The following is a 20,379-nucleotide window of genomic DNA, read 5'->3' as shown; positions in this document are numbered from 1 at the left end:
CGGTAACCTTAGCAATCATGATTATAGTTTTTTCAAGATTTACGTATTTCCATTGTATGAAAGAATCATTTTTTCCTGAAAACTCAAAGCATAGTGATCGTTATTAGCTTGACTCTGTCTGAATGAAAGTAGTGCACACTTCGTGAAAAACATATCCCAACGTTGATTTTGTTCAGAAAATTTGAACACAACACATTTGTTATTCTCTTTTCTACCGAAAATAAATTGCTTATAACTATATTTCATTGTCGTTCATGATATTGTACATACATCCACATAGGTATGCATAACAGCCTGGCAACAATCTATTCAACATTGGCAAGAATACTAAAAATTTGATAACAATGTTTATTACACTGCGGCTAAGTAGTAAATATTTTGCATCATGAAACTTGCAATAGAATCATTGGTATTTATTCTTGTACAGTTGCTGACCAATTGATTACTAGGTACTAAAGATTATAACCACTATTATATGCATCCTTGTTCTAATATACATAATAATTATAGTTTACACTTATGTATATGTACATGCAGTTAGCAGACTTATGCTTATTCGTCAATAATTAAAATACATGTATAAAATTGAAATCACCATATAAATAAAAGTTTTTGACTATATACTTCGGCATATAGGTACGTATATTACATGGATACAGTTTTTACCAATTAATTAATAGCCGTATCAATTTACAACACAGACGTTTAGGATATATGTATAAACTAATGGTCCATGCATTTCATGAACATTCCTGATTATTATTCCTGTTAGGAGAAAAAATACAAAAAATAGGACATGATAAAATGAGTGTACAAAACAAAAAGTACAATTACCTATTACTAATTTTTTAGGCCAATTATGTGATGTAAAAAATCTGCCTCTTTTGAAATAAGATTAGCTGGTACTTTAGATTCAAAACTACGTCGAATACTGGCTTCAGTTGATTCAAAAATTTGAAAGCCAGCATACAGTAGAATCGATTCTTTAAGTGACCAAAACTTAACAGTAAAATTAGTTTTTGAAACTTCCTTCTAGATCGAGTGATTCGACGTCACGACCGAAATTCGGTACGTAGTAATTTTGGTATGGCATTAGTAAAGTGTCTACATCTACTGACAAAAGAAGACTTTATGTTAAATAATGTAATATGATACATTTGTTCCTTTTGGATGCTTTTTTGAACTTTAATACCATATACATTATACATATAAATGGTCAAACTCCGTTTCGGATAGCTGTCGAAGAACGAGTATCAATAGATGTGCAGTATGTGCATAATATAAGCTTATTAATTTGACATCCATGTACCATTCGTGTCAATCTTTGCTCAAAAATTGTGCATATACTGACAACTGTTACTAGAGAATAAAATTATCTGGCTAGTCATTGCTTTAACTAGTAAATTGGTATATTTCATTGATAAAAATCTTTTCTTGTCCAAAACGAAGGTTAGTTGTAAGTTTCAACCGGCTCAAATACCGAATGAGAGTTACACAATATCGTATCAGTAGATATACTATACATACGAATAAATGAAGTTAACTTTATTGTTATTAAAAATAATTAGGATATTTATTACTTCAAAAGATACGTTTATCCTAATCTGCAATTTACAACATGAAACTATCATCATAATTTGTTTTTATTTTTATTCACTATTTTCATTTAATGCAGTTCTTTGTAAAGCACCATTTACAAATCCAATGAAAAAAGTGCATATCTGACGAACTATTACGCAGAGCAACTCAACATGAAGTTGTAACTCTTCATTTGATAAATAAATTAGTATTCAATTATTAGAATTGAGTTATTAGTGGTGAAACAGTTCATGAGTAGTTATCAAATAATTTTTCACAGACTTAAATCTCTTCTCTGATGCTTTGGCTTTGATTAGAATGATTTAAGATTGACGCTTGTTTGACATTTCTTTTTTAAATGTTCCATTAATTAATTTATTGGAAGACAAATAAATTTCGTACCGCAAATTCGGAGAAAATTATTCAGTCTTGTTCCATTGTTTTAGTTCCTACCATAGTTGCTATTTTTCTAGTAAAACCAATTTAACATTGTTGAAAAAGAGTTTCTGGATTTCGAGTAATTTCAAGTATAAACTATCGTGTGTCTATCTGTTAAAATTAATTTACAATTATTTGCATCATTACTAAAGCAACACGATTCATAGTAAACATTAACAAATAAATATGGAATTGTTTATAAATATTTCTCAATATTCGTTATGAAGTTTCACTCAAAAAGGTTTGATATAGAGTGTGTATGTACTTCGGATAATACACCTAGTACGACCTAAGTACTGAGCTCTTCACTCAATTTTTTATTGATTGGTTAAATTTTTTTGTACACCTATTATGATCCAAACACAAAATAAAAAAAATTATTCAGAAACATGACTACAAAGGTGTGTTCATATTACACGTACACTTGACGTGTTACATTCTAACCAATTCTCATCGAATTTCGTGTTCGAATCAAATAAGCGTCACTGAATCTGCCAAAATCTAAGATGCTAAGTGTACATACTTATTCGGGCGAAACTTTAAACTTCTTTCGTTCAACACTTGCATTTGAATTTCTTAATAAAAACTATCATCAAGTAAGAGGGGTTGGTACGAAATATTATTAACTTTAAGCTATGTAGAAGCCGATAGCTCTTTGTGGAGAAATGTTTCAATATCGACTCGACATATCGGACATCGCTTGTTGGTGCACAGCCACTGATCAACGCAGTCCACATGGAATAGATGCATGCATGGGAGCCTCCTTAACATACCAATGAAAATATATTCATTACTTTATATTTCAATCACAAATACTTCCTATACATAGATTATAGGTCTTCAAACTAATTTTGATAGACCGATATACCGTGATTTCTGATATTTACAAAAGCAAGCAATCTTCTTTTCTGGTACACTACCAATTTAGATAGTTACAACGAAAGTTAAATAAACGATGATATACTACTCGGATTGGGAAAGTGCTTAAAAACTATTAAAAAGCCGTGATCGCATGATCTATATTCGATAAGAGAAAACTGCGTACTTACCTAACACTTTCACAATCTTCAAACTCTGAGAGACAAATAGTACACTTTTCTACAGAATCCTCCCCATTCTCTACCTTTTTCACCTGTGAAAAAACAAAAGAATATAAATGAAAAATAGTCTACCTTTTGAAACTTTTCTCAACACAAGCAGCTCACCATATCAATAATCACCTTAACGATTAATACCATGGAAAAACAATCTCACAAAAAATAAAAATATACAATTTGTTAAAAAATTAAAAATATATGACTATGCTTCGTCACTAGATATAACAAGCCCGTATTATTTAGTAAAGTTATTTAGTACTCAATCAACTTACCCGCTTGTATTTATGCGGGAATGTGTGACTTTCAATAGATTCTTGTGTTGCTCCGCAGCTAATATGTGTCAAGCGCCTTTGATCGACGACATGCATAAAATGTTCAAGACGTGCTGACATGTGCCGTGCTTGATGAAGAACATCCGGCAGTGCTAAGGCCGAATACAACATATCCTGGCCTCCAGGAGCTCTGCAGTTAGGTAGCACAGCAGCAGGATGCTAATTTACACAAAAATACCCTAGATTTAGCAGTGTTCTCACATTCAATATTTGCACAACACACAAATTATTCAAATGATTTTCTCAATTCGTTGAATAAAATGGGGGAGGTAATATAACAAAAAGTTATATGCCAAAAGAAACCATAACTTCTGTAAAGAATCCCATCTAAAATAATAGTCATTTTTATAATTACAAGAAATTTTTTTTTCACCCGAACTCACCATGTGAGAACCAAAACTGATGTGCAGATGGTGAGGAATTTGTCGAGACCCTGGTGGATGATAGTGATACATGTGGTGATGCACATGTTGGTGTACTGGCATTGATGAAACCATCTCAGGTCCAGGTTCCATGGGCTCCGGTGGATGAATAGGATGCATCTGAAAATATATGAATATGGTGTGGTTTCAAATTTCACAATGTCTTGTAATTTTTTTGGATGAAAAAGGCGATTTCTACGCAATAAATAAAATGTTCAAAAGTTAAAATATGTACTCTTGCCGTAAGTAAACAATAATTTCGTCAGATTTTTATTGGCTTTGTACCCTTTTAATTGAATGGAAACCTAAGTAGTAATTAATTACCATAACTGGCGGTGGACATGGACTACCAATCATCATGTTTGGAGGCAGAATTTCTGGATGGCTGTAAACCGTAGGTTGCTGTGGTGATGGCGGTGGAGGCGGTGACTGATAATTCTCATTCAATATTGCTCCATTTCTGCCACTGCAACGAGGATTCGAACTACTGCTGCTGCTGCTGCTGCTGCTGCTGCTACACAAGTGCATACTAGGTTGTAGCACTTGTGCATTTGGTGTCATGCATCTAACCAAAGTAGTATCAATAGTGAACTGATTATTGGACAATATTTTGGCAGCTGCGAAATTTTTGCGCTATGTGTGGTAGTCATATGGAGGAATGTAAATACAATTTTTCGTATTCCAAATACAGCAGGATAGGCAATAAGATGAAACACATGTATATTTGATCAGTATGAGCATATAAAATTTCTGCCAGTGAATGAAGTAACTTCACTAATGTTCCTTCAACTTCATGTATAGATGAGTCTGTTCAATACATCTTTAGAAAAATCAAACAAGACATACCCGTGATGAGATGATCTTGCATTAAGCCTGCGACGATGCATTTCTTGCATATGCTGTTGATTTAACCATAGTTGTTCATGTACAGGATACATGCGAGGTGTCGGGACTCCTATCGGCGCTTCTGCAACAATAAGTGTAGAATAATCCTGCCAGTGCACAGAGGATATTACTTTTTTACAATAACATACTACTTAAGTGTTATTGTGGTGAGAAAATACAATTTATAAGGTAAATTTTGCAAAAGTTGAATTACCTGGATGGTAATTGGGGTAAGTAAAGTTTGTGTAACTGGAAGGAATGACAGGTGGCCTGTGATGAGCATGATATGTCTGAGAGTGGTGGTACATATGAGACCGATGATCTGGAGGTCCATGCATGCAGCAAGAATTGACCCTAAAAAAAAATTGTGAAATGTAAGATAGTGTAAATTATTGAAATTTTCATAATAGTGTATCATATGCACCTGTGAGCATTGGGTAGGTACCAATGAACACGATCTCCACCAGAATTTACGGCTGGATCACTCTGATGAACTTGTGGTGGGCTTTGTTCCTCATCCGATTCTGTTGTAAGATCAACCACTGGTACAATACCAGCTGCTTGGTTTGCCGTTTGTGAGACACCCTTTAGTTCAAATTTCAGGCTGCTTAATAGAGTGTAATCAAGATCATCTCAAAACTTAACATACAGGAAGATATTTCCAGCACATCGTCATCGAGACAAGTTCCGACATTTGAATATTGGAGAAATAATGCTGAATGCAGGGTAGATTTGGAATTTAGTAGCAAAATGTCCCAGAAAAATAATGAAAATCAGTCTAATCAGATTCAAGCTTTTCATAGTTTTTACTACTGTTTGTAGATTGTAAATTGGTACACTTAGAATGTCGAAAAACCTTTACTTTGTTATGATTAACAGTTGCGAGCACTTCTACAGTGTCCTCTTCATTTTCACTGTCGCTGCTAGATGACCAATCCAACTGTAAATCAGGAGCTAATGGTGCATCGTCGTTTCCTAAAAATTTATGTGATAAAATAAGATTCATTCAGGGGAAAATTAGAAAATGACAACTTAAAATTCATACTCAATGGATGTTTTGGATGTGATTGTTGAGATCGCTCTGGTATTGGTTTAAACTGTACTTGTGCAGGACATAAAGTAGGTTCATCAGTATTAGCATTCTGAATATCATGTGGTCCCTCGTCTAAGGCACCTCCATTTTGGTTTGCAGAACCAGTTAAACTACAGAGATTCAACATATATGCACGCTTCAGGTATAAATTAAGAAATTTCAAGCCAAGTATTATAACTGGCACGAAAATAACAACTATTTTCAGGGATAAAGAAGGGTTGAACTATTAGTATTTTTTTTTCATTGTATATTAATAAGTGCAAACATTTCTCAGTATATAGACTAAAAAATTTGAGAAATTTTATTTTTAGGATGGCGAATTGTACTTGTCTGATAAGCATTAAATGTAATTTTACTAACCTGTAATCAACAGGATGATCTGATACTCTAGATGGGCCAGGTACACTTAATCTGTCGACATGCTGAACACTTCGCAGTTTTTGTTCCTCACTTTTCTTCGATTTGTGTTGAGCTGGAATATCTCTTTCGTGTAAAATTCTTTTTCGGCGATAATTTTCACAAACTCGTTCCTCGCATAACCCGCCATCTGATTGTGACTCCACTGTTTCTTTCCGCGAATTTCTACCCGGCTTATTTTGGCACATATTACAGTTCATGCGTCCTGCGTGTCGATACTCTCGAGAATGTGCATTGCGTTCTGTAGATGGAAGATATGGCCAGAATACAAGATTGTTTTCAGAGCTTGAGTGATGTGCTTGACTTGGAAATGGCTGTACTGGCACTACATCAGCCTCTTCTATATCGCTGTCAGCAAACAAATGCTCATACTCCATTTCATTTCCTGTTAAGAAACAAAATTTGAACCTCAAGTTTGTCCCTAGTTTTCGTCCCAGATTACACAGTTGAAGATGGTATGGTTAACATAATGAAAAATTGAAGAAAATTAAATCACTATTTAGAATCCTTACAATCATTTGATAGTGTCGAGTTGTCAAAATATGAGTATCTTTTACTTTCATACAGTTGATTACTGAATTTCAGATAGTCCTCAACTCAAATAACTAAGATAAATAATTTCTCTTAAAAATGCATCGTTAGGTGAACGTTTCGAACTTTAATCATATTTTAACACTAACTATACCAGCACTTCACATATACCTATTCTTACTGTAATGAAACTGGTTATTTGACCAAGCCTGGTACGGTTAGTATTAAACTGAACTCAACTGCATACAAACCACAGGTTAATACGTTAAAAACCGCAAAACTATGAAAAATTATATCATTTATCTGCGTATTGATATTAAACTAAATTATTACCTGCAGGAAACCGTGATTGTGGTAATGGATCCACCGTGGAGGTGAAAGCAGTATCAAATATATCAGCCAAAGATGCAGAGCTAGAATCAGCTGAGGTTGCAGCAGATTCTCCACTAAATAAACCGTTCCTATTTTCCGTTTTTCCTTTATTACGCCACATTTCTTCAGAAGGTTTGCCGTCCTCCATTCTGTATGAGAAGAATATGATTAGTAATTTGTTACATTGCGGTTGAAAATGAGGTGAAAAATGTTGAGAAATGAAAGGAGGTCTACATAACAAATAGAAAATTGAATCAGCAACAAATCTTGTTGAAGTAAAGTAGATGCATATTTTTAAATGTTAAGGAAGTTGGCAATTTATGCAAATAAATCATATTTCATAATTGTTTACAAAACTAGGTATCGATTTATTTATAAAATTTTTACTTCTCAAAGTAAAGCATTCTTTTACTTTTTAAAATAATTTCTTTTTATGCGGAAGCCATTTTGCATTGAATTGATAGACTTTTGATCCTGTGCACAGCACACAACAAAACAAATTTCACAGAATTGAACTTTTTCCTCAAATCATTGTCTATGCAGCAAGCATTGTTCAACAAATTGTTGCACATAATTTTTTTCGATATATTACCGAACATAATTTTGTAGAGAAAATACGAAGCTTGAACTGTTTCAGTTAAATACTACGCAATCAACATGGAATTGCCAGTCTCTCAATCCAGTCTTACTATCTGCTTATATATTTAGTTTCATTCGAAGAATGATTTATATATTATTACCAGAATATCTTCAATTCGTATATTTATTATTATACAAGTTCAGCCATTATGTAGCTTTGCAACTGCTACTCAGCATTAAGGGTTATGCTTTATTATATATTTCCATAGGATATCTAATGTCAAAACATTAAATTGCATTATATTTGTGTACAGTAATTGGGTCTGAAACTCTGAAGCTAGCATTGCAGCATACTATTCGATCGAAATATGTACTGACTAGGCAATAACTCAATATTGATTGGTTAGTCAACTACAAGAAGTTGACTGAGAATAAGAAATACAAAAATGCATGTGCATGAAAAGACATGAAAAATTGGGTCAATTAAATGATTTGCAGTAATTCATTGATTAATAAAAATTTGTAACATTTGCCAATTGATGCAGTTTGCAATAAATCCCATGACTCAATTTTTTACCTCCAGGTTCCATAAAACAATCTTACAATTATTGTAGAGCAAATTAAAAATTTTTTCATACCTAAATTTTATGGAGTAACTTAGAGAATATATTACCAAAGTATTTTAGGTCGTATAAGCCAAAGTTATCGGAATTAGTTTTTTCAGATTTGCGTCAATCCTAGACATAAGTAGCAATGAGGATAACTTTTGTTCAAGACATTATGAATCATGAATACACATAATTCTATATCACTTTGAAATCGTGCAATATAAGCTGGTATTACATAAAAAGAAATTGAACAAGTAATCAATTTGATATTGTATCAACAAAAAATTATATTCCTAGTTACAAAAATGAATATACCACAAGAATGAGGAGGTAGATGCAAATTTAAAACAATTGAAATGATCAAATTCTTTATTGAAGCTTGAACTTTCAAATACAAGATGATACGGAATTCTGATATGAGAAAATCAGATTTTGCAGAAGCCAAAGAAGCCATAATTGAGTGATGGAAACTGCCAGGAGAAAAAAAAATTGCCAGACGTCTGAATTCTTGGCCCTGATTAAATAACCGGCGAGTACGTATCAAGGTGAAAGACAAAATAAATAAATTAGAACAACGGATGAACCTATAACAGGATAAAATTAATCAGGGAGGCGAATGATTCATTGAGTGGAAGATCCACGCCTGGGTAATATATTCGTCCGTCCGTGAAAATGATTATACGACCTTATAACTGTATAGCTCAGGTTTGATTACCCTATTAAAATCAAATAATGGTGAAACAATAGATTTTATTCAGGATGTATACGACATACTTGTCCCTCCTCTGGTGGATAGAATAATGTACCGAGATTCCCGTTCTTCACCTTGTCATTATAAGCAAAATAATTTATAGCTACTATTCGTCACTTGCGTATGAACTATCAGCGCATTATAAAGTGGAACGTGTCACTTGATTACTCGGAATTTATGTAATTTGCTGTCTGTACATGCATAAAAATTTAGCTACGAAGTGTGAATACTCTTATGTCAGTAACAACAATAAAACTAGAAGTAAAAAAAATTTACACAGATCCAAGAATGGCTAAACAGCGACTATAGCCAGGCAAGCAAACGCGAACGACGCCTGTGCCGTGAAGCTTGCAACTACCGTGCTCACTTTTCTTTTTGTGCACCAACTACGACATGACGACCGCCCACAGTACTAAGCAATCTAATGGGCGAACGCAGCCTTACCTCAGCTGCACTCTGCTCTATTTCAATCTTCAACTGACTGCTTCAGGATGGTTTCAGGTTAAACGAACCTAACCTACTTAACCTGACCGAATTCCCGGTCGCTCCACAGGTTTGCACGTGTGGTCACCCTGTTCCGTCGGGTAATCACTTGTTTTGGGAGTGTCCATATTTTAGCCTCCCCGTGTCAAACTTAAGAACTTTCTTCAAAAACATAAAGTTACTAGAGATACTGACCTGCAAGAAATATTTCTAAAAGGGTCCACTCAGGTTATCACGGTCCTAGCAGATTTATAATTAGGAATAATCTCAACTTATGACTATGCGCATTTGCCTATTACTTTATACATCTCTGTGTCTCTGTTCAATGTTTTCTTTTGTTGTTTTTTTTTCCTGTCGTGCTGTTACATCCTTCCTGCCGAAAGCTTTGGAAACGAATATGCAACAGGGCACATTCCAGAGGGGGATAGAGGAGTAAAATAAATAAATAAATAAGTAAATGATTAATATAAAATAGGGTTAAATATAATCTAATAGTTAAATAAAGTAAGAATAAGTTCAATTAAATACCTAAGGATCAGCATAGTTCTTGAAATTCCTGGATATCCCAGGAATAAGCTAAGAGTACGTTGGCGCTTCTTTTTCGGGGGCATAGCCATTAGGAAGAAGAACCTGACCCAATCAACACAAGACGATTCTGTAGTAGGTTGGAAACGTGTTGTTTGTTGTTCAAACAAAAATAATCAAGCACCGTAATGAGCGCGTACGGTATGAAGCTAATGAAAAAAACGTACGTAAAATTTTTGCCTAGTACAAATGATAATAATAATTATTATTATTATACGCCTTTTCAATTTCTGTGTATATCTTATCATTAAAAATTTTGAACAATACTTTCATATAGGTTATAAACATTGGAAAAACAAATAAAAGTTTAATATGTTTATTTTTTCGCTATAAATTACAAACTTTGGCGTTATCTGAAAAAATAATCAATTCGAATACAAATTTTGATTATGATTTAAAAATTAATTAATACATCCAATCTTTCAGATATCCTTACCCAGCGTCTGTGCGTTGTCAAAAGTGTTTGGAAATGGGTCACTGGAGTTATGAGTGCAAAGGCAAGAGGAAATACGTTCACAGATCTTCACGAACTACGCAATTAAAAAAGGCAATAAAACAGCAAGAGGTGGAAAAATTGTAAGTTCATGTTTGTCTACTGATACGTCTTCCTAAATTCCAATAGTTTTAATTTTATCATTTCCTCTGAGTATCCGCTATATAAGATTGTTCTACAAAAAGAATGGTATTCGAATCTGCATTTCATTTTTTCAATCGCCATCTTTAGCATTTTTTGACCTCATAACTTTTCAATAAAGTGACTCGTCTAACAATTTTCATAGGGAGCCAGAGATGACCAGTGAAACTGTGAAACAGAAAAAAAAAATTAGAAAGGAATCAAGTAGTACAAGTGATTCAGATAGCTCAAGCACAGATAGTAGCAGTTCAGACAGTTCTTCCTCCGATGATTCGGATTCCAGTGACAGCTCATCTAGCTCGAGTAGTAGCAGTGGTAGTAGTAGCAGCACCTCATCCAGTTCATCAAGCAGAGATTCTAGTTCCAGCGAAGGTACCAAATCCAGCAAAGCAAAAAAAACGAAAAAATGTAAGTTTAAATTAGTACACACGTTCAAATTAGTACCCACTCCTGTTGTAACATAGGAATGAGTTCATTCATCATTCTATATTGCGAAGTCATGCAAATTATTCTAACATTCCAATGAAGAGGACATGTTTTCTTGTTATAGAATGAAAAAAAAATGAAGTTTTTGGATAAACAAATCAAGCCTTGTGCAAAAGGATTGACGAGTAGCAAAGTAGAAATGCGTCAAAAGGTTCCATTTACATTTTTAAATGTATGGAATCTCATATCATCGACAATCTATTTTTTATCACTTTTTTTACCATTGAATAACTTCATAGTTATTTTACTACTATTAATGTATTACTTAAGGACTTAAATATAATAATGCTATGTCAACTAATCATAAGAAAAAAAAGTATATTTAAATGAGTAAATTTGAAATATTTGCTATCTGCACTATTATTATTTATTTAAATTCCAAATTTCTAAAAGACATTTATTTATTTTCCATATGACCATTAGGCTTCTTTGTTTGGTTAATAACGTGACTGTCAACAGAACATTTACATATTATGCCATCATTATAGTTGGTCAAAACCTGTTAGTATGTGCCCGAAGACATTCAATAATCTCGAAACGTACAAGGCTGTAGATACTAATTGGTGATACAAACTATAATATTTGTCATGAACTAGGGGCTTTGCTCCTGCTTGCATCGCGTATCGTTCTGTTGTGGAAAATGGATAGTTCGTAAATGTACTCGTCAAATTGTATCGTGAGCAGTCTGGCAATATGAAAATTGTAGCCTACCATCCCCACCATTACTCTACTGAATTTACCAAGGAAAACCCAGCTGAAACGAGGATGGAGATGAATGAATAAATTACCAATTTTGTTTATTTCTCAGTCCCCTGGAGCAATGGGGTGATAAGACAGAGCCTGTGTTAGTTTGATAATCATAAGAATGATATTGGTGACAACCCATTAAAAATCAGTCTAGCAGTTTTTTATTTATACTGCACACATATGCAGCTGTCTCATTATCATACTAATATTAGCACAACATTGTTCATTTCTTGAAAATGTTATGAGATCCCGTTTATGCAGCATGAAAATACAATTCCTTTTATATACATATTATATAATGGGATAATTTTTCTCCAATTCTTCGTTAAAATATATTCTATACAAAAGAATATTGTTAGTCTCTTAGCCAAGCGTAATCTTATCTTAGGTTCCGATTTTCGAATCTAAAAGCTATTATGTATATTGGTCAGCAGCTACTTCATAGAATCAGCCATGTAGGATTCTATATAATAACCATACCAAAATATCATGTAAATATATGGCATACAGAGAGCTACAGGGACTCATCAGACAAGATACTATTCAAATCCATACATCTGTTTGTAAAATATTACAACTCACTAATGATTTGCAAAGAATGTATATTATTTTTTCATGATCTTAAGCATTGTTCAAACTGATCTGTTACACATATCAAATCAATCAGTAACGAGTTCAGCATTTTCGTTGAAAGTTTGATAATCAAATATTTCAACAGTTTCAGTTGCGCATGCATTTTTCAAGACAAAAAAATGGTTTGTGAAAGAAATATATCACAACTCTTGGGAAGTTGTAATATTCCGAGTGACTTTACATGACCTGACTATACCAGAAGTTTCCTACAATGCCTCATCCAATATCCTTGTTATGTTAATGGCGAACGTTTATGGTTTGGCAGGTGTCAAACAGATTAAGAAATTCTTGCAGATAATCGGTACATGCATTACTTCAAAGTACCGTTGTTTTGGTAAAAATCGTAGTTTCAAACAAGTCCATGTAAACAAAGCTCCATTAATTTTATGATGAGGAATATTGATGTCTTCGATATCTCGGTGTTTCGGTATTTCAGTATCAGTATTGCAAGATCATGCTGATGCCGTTATATTGTGCAAAGAAATTACCAAACAATCTTCGGTATACCTTTTTCCATATGATATCAACTGACCAGAAGTCACAGCATGATGGGTGTCCACCAGGGATTGACAGTGGTGTTCTCTTGGCAGTGAGCAAAGGCTACAAATACATTGAAGAGCTACCACCATAAGCCTGTTCTCCATCCAGATGTAGACAAATATATTGAGTTGATATTTAGAGATCTAATTGTGACAGTTACAATGCTATGACAGAAGATACACACCAAATTCAAACGGGAGCTTCAACAACGTACTTTGGTAATAGCACCCGAGATCAACCATAGCAGTTCACACATTGGAAACATTGCCGCTAATACAGCGACATGAATTTTTAACTCCGGAACCAAATCAAAAGGAAAGCTGATTGGTACTGCGAAGTAGACGATGAGGAGCACATTCATATCAACCAAATTGAAACTAAACAGGCGACCCGTGAAGAGGAATTCAGTGTAAATAGGTAAGAATTGATGCTGGAATAGTACTTTATGACCCTGGAATCACTGACGGTAAATTGAAGAAAAAAAATATATCTTGCACATAGTTTCTTGGCCAAACGTTGAACTCAGTTATCTTAAAACATCAATTTGGAAGTCGATTCTCAAAATATTTCGAAAATAGTTCGACCGATTTGCTGCAATTTTTATACAATGTTTTGTGACATTTTTTCTTATTCACACGGGAGAATTTTTTTTAAAACCCCGAGGGTCGAAAATTATGGACGATGAACGAACATCATGTTCGAACTGTCGGCATTTCTGTAAAAATAAGTTTCAGGATAGAAATCTACCATCACGGACTACTCTATGTATTATATTTTAAGATTCCCTTTGAATTCTATGTTTCAGATGAACCGACTGCACGGATTCCTGGGTCCATGAGGAATACGTTTTACGCTGGACAAGATAACAGTGATTCCAGAAAATGGGTTCCTGTAAAAAAAAAAAATTTATACATGCACCTGCATGTATACGGCTTTCAAATGAAAAAATCTGATTCAAATGGAATTATTAGCTTATGAGATAAACATTCCCGAAATTGCTCTTGCGGTCTACTGGTACATTACCCCTTGATAATCTCCATCAGTCTCCAGTAAAAATACTTCTTTTATATCAAAATTATAGCAGTGTTATAGATAGCAAAAATAACTCTGTATTAATTACTACGCGTTGATGGGATGATAATAAATTCAATTCTTGAACATCATAATGCTACAATACATACATACTATTGATCTCAAACCTACCCTTTTCAACACAATGCCGATTTATTTATACATTAAAAAGTTTGACCCAAAATTCCTCGCTCATATTATTGTGAAGGCACCTATATATCAACTTGAATGTGACCAATATCAATAATAAAATGTCCGCTCAAATGAATTCACATATTTTCTGAAGATTGATTTTGACATTGTGGTATAATAAGATGAAGTGTATTTATAAAATTAAAGCCTATTACATATCAAACTAAGGCCACTTTCTTCAACTTATATCTTAAAAGTTATATTCTACTGTCAATTGGTTTGTTCGTGCTAGCTACACTTTTTATACTTTTTACACTTTTGTGTGAGGATACCATCACTATAATATATTGTGAAAGTGTAGATAGTGTAGTTGGCAGGAACAAACCAAATGCTTTCAGCTTCATCATTAAATATAATAAAGAATATAAAAATATGGATTTCAATTTGGATAGCCATGAATCATCATTACAGTCTGATGTGATGTTAGTATGCTATAAATTTACTAAAAAACAAATTGGAATATTTTTTCTATTCAAACTCTGAAAAAATATTACCCTAATAATGTTTGATCATGTGAAATATACAGTATTCAAAGCACTTACACTCCAGAATAGGCATTGCGCTTCAGGGACGACAGCTAATACTATAGAAATGACTATTTTCTGCTTTTTTTTTCAACTATCCAAGGGTGCTTCATCACAGCAGGTAGTGGAATTCTGTCAGAGCTCTTCCTTTTAATCAGCTATAACATATCAACAAGTTAACATGTTAAAAATATCCGAACTACAATTTGAATATGAAAGCAGATACTTATAAAAAAAAAAAAGGAATTGTTGCAATATTAAAGTACAGGGTGAATGTAGTAGTATACTCAAATAAGTAGACTAAATACTTTGCGACAATTCACTGGCCCAAATTTTAACATCCCAGAGCACAGGTGGAAAGCAAAATTATGCTAAAGTACATTCATCATCGATGCTACAAAATTTGAGCATTCTTGTTCATACCTTCGATATAAGATCTCGTGCACCTAAAGAAACATGAGCTGGCCAGTGTATAATGCAGCCCTTAATTTTGTTGTATGTTTCTTCATGCGTGTCACTGAGAAATGGTGGCCTCCCAACTAAAAATTCATAGCACAGAATTCCTAAACACCAGTGATCAACGTATATGTCGTATGTCTGTCCTACTACCATCTCTGGAGGTAAATAATCCAATGTGCCGCACATAGTGTTGCGCCTAAAAAAATAAATGTGGTTCGAGTGAATTAGGAAAAAGGTTCCATTTTTTCCAGGTGATAGAGAAGCTCTATATTCGTGTTCAGGTGATTTAATTAGGAATTCATTTTAAACAGCTAATTTCTCAAAAGACTTTCTTAAGACTCAGTAGAGATATTTTCTAGAGATCATTGCTAAAAGTACCAGCTGCTTCTATGCTTCCATTGCTCTACCATGTTTGAAATAAGTTATCAGATAATATCCTAAGTATGTCATGCAATGTTACTTACTTTGACGACGGAGCATGCACAGACCATCCAAAGTCTGCCAATTTTATGTCACCTTGAAAGTCAAGTAACAAGTTCTCAGGCTTAATGTCCCTATGTATCACATGGTTTTTGTGACAATAGTTCAGGGCATCTGCTACTTGATACGTGTACTTGGCAGATCTATGTTTGAAAATTAAATATTACTCATAAGAGATCTAAACTATATAAAGTGGCTATGTGATTTGAAGTAAGGTTGAATAGATTATTATATTTTTTAAGTTACTAACAAGTGCTCATTGAATCTCTTTTCAGGCTGACGCTGCATTTCCCTGTAAAGTTCTCCATTTGCAGCAAACTCCAATACTAAATAGATGCGTTTAGCATCATAAAACCAGGTTAGCAAATGGAGTATATTTGGGTGCCTGAAATTATGTTGACAATTACAATCTGCAGATTTATGTTTCACTTTAGATTGTGAAAGATTGTTTCCAAACAGCTAGTAAGCCAATTTTAGAGGCAAATTAATATTGTTTGTGGATAAGTCAGAATAAATAGCTCATATAAAACTATGAAGTTTTGACTCCTATAATTCATTGTACACAAAAATCTAAAATACAATTTCCATAATAAAATATGAAAAGTAGCTGATTAAATCTAAAAAACAGTAAACAGTCAATTAACTCAGTGAAATTGGTGCTTTCACTTAAAAAAAGTAGATGCTACGGTACAATTACCAAATTAGAAGCCTATGTTTAATTTCTATGCTAGTTTTACATACCTCAGATGTGATTGTATTTCAATCTCACGCATCACTTGTTTCTCTACTCGTCCTTTGACTAACTCGCATTTATGCAGCATTTTAAGAGCCACCATGTAATGGGTTTTCTTTTCTCTAGCTAAATATACTCTGCCAAATTTTCCTCTCCCCAATGGTGCTCCGATATCAAAATCGTCCATAGCCCACTTAAACCTAAATGACAATATACCAGATAAAATTTATTTCAACAAATATATAAACAAGATATCAAAGTTCTACTGCGCATAAGATTCAGCGATTCGAATTCGTACAGCAAACAATTTCTCATATTAGGTTAAATTCGCATGCCCTAAATGTCGTTGAACAAAGAATAATAATAGAGAATAATAATAACAGAAAATTACAGAACATAAATGTTAGTGTATCGCACAAGGAATTCATAGTTATTTACCCTTTGGCACGGTACTCAACTTCTCTATGCATGATTTCAACCATTTGGTTAACCCCATCTCTGTATTCCTCAGGAATATCGTCACTTATTGTAGCCATATTTTGTCTACCTCTAAAATCTATTAAACTGAATCATATAATTAGGATAAAATAAATGTGAATAATAAAAAGAAACGTAATATTATTAAGTACAACGAAAAAAAAATACTATTCACAGAAATTAAATAAGTGCAACCAAATTGGTATACAAGGGCTTAAAATTGCAAATTGGTTTAAAAATTCGATTAGAGTTTAAATATTATCTGGAGTCTCAGGAAAATACTATCCATAACTTTCTTTGATTGACATAGCACCTTCAAAGATTTGAAAACTGCTGTTCGTAAGTTATACAGTTATTAATCATATTTCCGTATTAATATATAATCCATCAATGCATATAACACGCAAAAAGCCACGTACCAAATAACTAAATCAGCTGTGGCAGATTAAAATCTTCAGTATTTAGCAGAACAACCGATTCGAAGCGTCACAAATTCAAATTCGTCTAATAACTGACAAATGAGAAGTGAACGCAGCCAAACCCAAATCATCATTTCTGTAGATAATCCTCATGCTGGGCTGAATATACCTACCTATGCAATGTCTGCAACAGCAAGAACCATTCGAGGTCACCGCAAGGTACGCTAGTATCGAAATGCCTGTTCAGCGGGTAATTTGAAAGGAAGAAAATGTGAAGAAAACTTCAAATTATCCACACAAAGGCTGATAAGATTTGTTACTGGTAAAAAAATTGTATAATTTATTCAAAATGTAATTGTGTAACATTACATCGTTCATATCCTAAATCCGATTCCTTCCACAACTGCTTTTCTGCCTACTTCTGGTGAAGTCAATACAGACATGCGACTCTGAAAAGGACAAGTAACTGATTTTGAAAAAACATCCCAAAGAGTTATGATGACTGAAAGTACTTTGAAGTTTCAAGGCTAATTTTTAGTACTGAATATTTTGGTTAAATCATTGTCTATATGTTAATGACGTATACAAAATTAAGACACCGTCACTTCAATCCAGTGATTCTATAGACACACCTTTGGCTTTGGTTCTCTCGTATTCATGTACCCTATAATCATTGATTTCGTTGAATGGCTCCATAGTAGATCTCCAACAAATTGTTGGGGAGAATATTTAATCGCTATAGTCCCACCAAGCTTTTGGTCAAGTCCCGTTAAGAAAGGCGACTCTAAAATAGAAATGTACGACATTTAATTTTCCTAAATAATTGATTATTGACACGAAAAATTGCAGACATCAAGGATGCAATATCATGAAGTATTACCAATGAAATCATTCTTCATCACATTGTGGAGTGCAGTGGTTGGGCAGTTGGAGCTTAAAATGCCTTCAGCAATAGATCGAGCTAAAGTTGCAGAAATTAAGTGCTCTCCACATCCGGATGTACTAGTTGCTACTGAACAATCTAGAGAACCTCTCGCACTACGTGCCCATACGCCGCAACCCCAGACCGCGGCCTGAAAACACAAAACATAAAACTATCGACTAAACTCTTGAATTTGCCTGTGATGAATTCGGTAATATTGTATCAGTTTCACAACGGTTGAGATAGATAATGTTCAATTTCATTAAGATTTTAATTTTTTTGCCTGCCCAACTCTGCCGGGATGCTTTAAAATAATACCGCCACTGGAACATGCAGATGCAACATTTCCATCTGTATCAACGCATATGGCACCAACTGTATCCATTTTTTTAGTAATTTGCTAAAAAAAGAATATACGTCTTCTTAATTTAAGATTTCTATACACAAATCTCTTCAGATACCAAAAGAATTTACCTCTTGTACATTTTCACAACTGAGAACTTTCCTCTTGTAGTGTTTATAGATCTTTAGAGCCTTGACAGAAATTAAGTCTTCCACAGACGTTGTTTGCAAACCTTTTTCTTTACCCCATAATTGCGCTCCATCTCCAACTAAGAAACTATAACATTATAACTAAGCATTTACACTTTTGTACACTTTAATTATCTCTGGTTTAAGAAATACCTATTAAACAAAATGTAAATCTTACCAACCTGGGGAAAATTCTACCATGTGTGAGATTGCCTGACTGCTGGTTACACAATAGCTTGGCAGCAGCGACTGGATTTTTTATGCCACCAACAGCTCCTACAGCTCCAAACTGTAGTGTTGAACCATCCATAACACTGGCGTCACATTCAACTTTTCCTTCAATTGTGAGATTTGATCCATAGCCAGCATTTGTCAATGGCGAATTTTCCAGTATAATTGTAGCCTCAACTACGGCATCCAACACATTTCCCCCAGATTTTAAAATACTGGCTGCCTGATAAGATGTGTTGCATTATTTGAATTTGAGAAATGAAGCTGGAGGAGTATATTATTTTTAAAATGAATATTTCACCTTTTTACATGCTACGCAGCAGAGTTTTTCATACTTTTCTTTCAGAGTAAGAGAATGTTGACCAGCACCTTAAAATTCATAGAAAACTGGATTTAACCATAATTTTTGAAAAATTATCCTAAATTAAAGGCGACGTATAACCTAGAAATTGGCACAGTGAGCAACGTTCTGTTTATTTATACGGCATTCAGGTGCGATAAAAATTATCATGATTAGTTTTATTAGATTTCTGTAAGAGTGGGAAACAATGTATGTATCAAAGCTTGACGGACGACTCACCGACATGTACTGCAATCAAACCGTTTCTGGAGCTGTCCATGTCCATGTGGTCTGCAATACTATTCGCAGCCATTAATTTCTCTGTAATTCTGTACGAACTAATAATTCAGTGATTACCAGGGTTATGTTTTCTTATTTTGATGTAGAACATAACGCAACAGCAGTATTCTACTGCACCATGTGTATAATGGATGGGTATATCACAGGGCAACAGCTGATGCATCTATTCCAATCACAATGCGTGGGACGCGAGAAATTATGCGCGCTTTTACAAACGACCTTCACAAGATGATTTTTATCGCTTTCAGCACCCATCAACTAATCGAGATTTAACGCTCTTATTATTGTATTTAAGTCATTTTTTTGAAAATTTCCACAGTGCCTTTCACTTTGACTTCATATCTGCATTTATTGTTTATTCAAAAATTGATATTATAACTTCAGGTCATGTTTCATGTGTAATATTTACCGAGGGTCAGAGATGGAATGAAAAATAGTAGAAAAAATGTATGAACCCGAAATAAATAATAAAATCTTTTATTGATATTA

At 33.8% G+C, this 20,379-nt stretch overlaps 4 protein-coding genes across 15 annotated transcripts; 1 reads left to right on the top strand and 3 right to left on the bottom strand.

The window, feature by feature from the left end:
* Nucleotides 1–392: 392 nt before the first annotated feature.
* Nucleotides 393–10,218, bottom strand: LOC124216173 (E3 ubiquitin-protein ligase Arkadia). Of its 6 annotated transcripts, none has more exons than XM_046620370.2 (13): nt 10,115–10,218; nt 7,127–7,314; nt 6,206–6,647; nt 5,798–5,955; nt 5,615–5,727; nt 5,177–5,337; nt 4,967–5,106; nt 4,714–4,834; nt 4,192–4,432; nt 3,829–3,987; nt 3,386–3,604; nt 3,066–3,148; nt 393–2,779 (listed from the first exon to the last, which is right to left on the bottom strand). In XM_046620370.2, the coding sequence occupies exons 1-13, from the start codon at nt 10,201–10,203 to the stop codon at nt 2,650–2,652; spliced, it is 2,244 nt and encodes a 747-aa protein (XP_046476326.1). In that variant the 5' UTR covers nt 10,204–10,218; the 3' UTR covers nt 393–2,649. The 6 variants fall into 6 exon arrangements, with proteins under 6 accessions (XP_046476326.1, XP_046476327.1, XP_046476330.1 ...); XM_046620371.2 differs by having other exon boundaries at nt 4,714–4,831; XM_046620374.2 differs by lacking the exon at nt 10,115–10,218 and adding an exon at nt 9,782–9,799.
* Nucleotides 10,194–14,387, top strand: LOC124216176 (zinc finger CCHC domain-containing protein 10-like). 4 transcript variants are annotated; one of them, XR_006882549.2, is made up of 5 exons: nt 10,194–10,334; nt 10,598–10,747; nt 10,951–11,213; nt 13,207–13,628; nt 14,017–14,387. XR_006882549.2 is itself a non-coding variant. In XM_046620381.2 (3 exons), the coding sequence occupies exons 1-3, from the start codon at nt 10,300–10,302 to the stop codon at nt 11,267–11,269; spliced, it is 504 nt and encodes a 167-aa protein (XP_046476337.1). In that variant the 5' UTR covers nt 10,194–10,299; the 3' UTR covers nt 11,270–14,387. The 4 variants fall into 4 exon arrangements, 1 of the variants encoding a protein (XP_046476337.1); XR_006882548.2 differs by having other exon boundaries at nt 11,356–13,628; XR_006882547.2 differs by having other exon boundaries at nt 10,951–13,628.
* Nucleotides 11,388–17,661, bottom strand: aurB (aurora B). Of its 3 annotated transcripts, XR_011177024.1 has the most exons (8): nt 17,567–17,661; nt 17,109–17,234; nt 16,679–16,870; nt 16,188–16,322; nt 15,922–16,080; nt 15,422–15,653; nt 15,017–15,156; nt 11,388–14,100 (listed from the first exon to the last, which is right to left on the bottom strand). XR_011177024.1 is itself a non-coding variant. In XM_046620376.2 (7 exons), the coding sequence occupies exons 2-7, from the start codon at nt 17,204–17,206 to the stop codon at nt 15,070–15,072; spliced, it is 903 nt and encodes a 300-aa protein (XP_046476332.1). In that variant the 5' UTR covers nt 17,207–17,226; nt 17,567–17,644; the 3' UTR covers nt 11,388–15,069. The 3 variants fall into 3 exon arrangements, 2 of the variants coding, with proteins under 2 accessions (XP_046476332.1, XP_046476334.1); XM_046620376.2 differs by having other exon boundaries at nt 11,388–15,156; nt 17,109–17,226; nt 17,567–17,644; XM_046620378.2 differs by lacking the exon at nt 17,567–17,661 and adding an exon at nt 17,461–17,550 and having other exon boundaries at nt 11,388–15,156; nt 17,109–17,226.
* Nucleotides 17,662–17,870: 209 nt separating this feature from the next.
* On the bottom strand, nt 17,871–20,090 carry Tasp1 (Taspase 1). Of its 2 annotated transcripts, XM_046620158.2 has the most exons (8): nt 19,831–20,090; nt 19,552–19,619; nt 19,202–19,473; nt 18,963–19,107; nt 18,772–18,888; nt 18,447–18,639; nt 18,199–18,350; nt 17,871–18,015 (listed from the first exon to the last, which is right to left on the bottom strand). In XM_046620158.2, the coding sequence occupies exons 1-8, from the start codon at nt 19,901–19,903 to the stop codon at nt 17,941–17,943; spliced, it is 1,095 nt and encodes a 364-aa protein (XP_046476114.1). In that variant the 5' UTR covers nt 19,904–20,090; the 3' UTR covers nt 17,871–17,940. The 2 variants fall into 2 exon arrangements, with proteins under 2 accessions (XP_046476114.1, XP_046476115.1); XM_046620159.2 differs by lacking the exon at nt 18,772–18,888.
* Between the last annotated feature and the right edge of the window lie 289 nt (nt 20,091–20,379).

Source organism: Neodiprion pinetum, chromosome 4 (genome assembly GCF_021155775.2).
Source record: "Neodiprion pinetum isolate iyNeoPine1 chromosome 4, iyNeoPine1.2, whole genome shotgun sequence".
Lineage (NCBI taxonomy): Eukaryota > Metazoa > Arthropoda > Insecta > Hymenoptera > Diprionidae > Neodiprion > Neodiprion pinetum.
The sequence above is the reverse complement of the archived record's forward strand: the minus strand, read 5'-3'. Positions and strand labels throughout refer to the sequence as shown.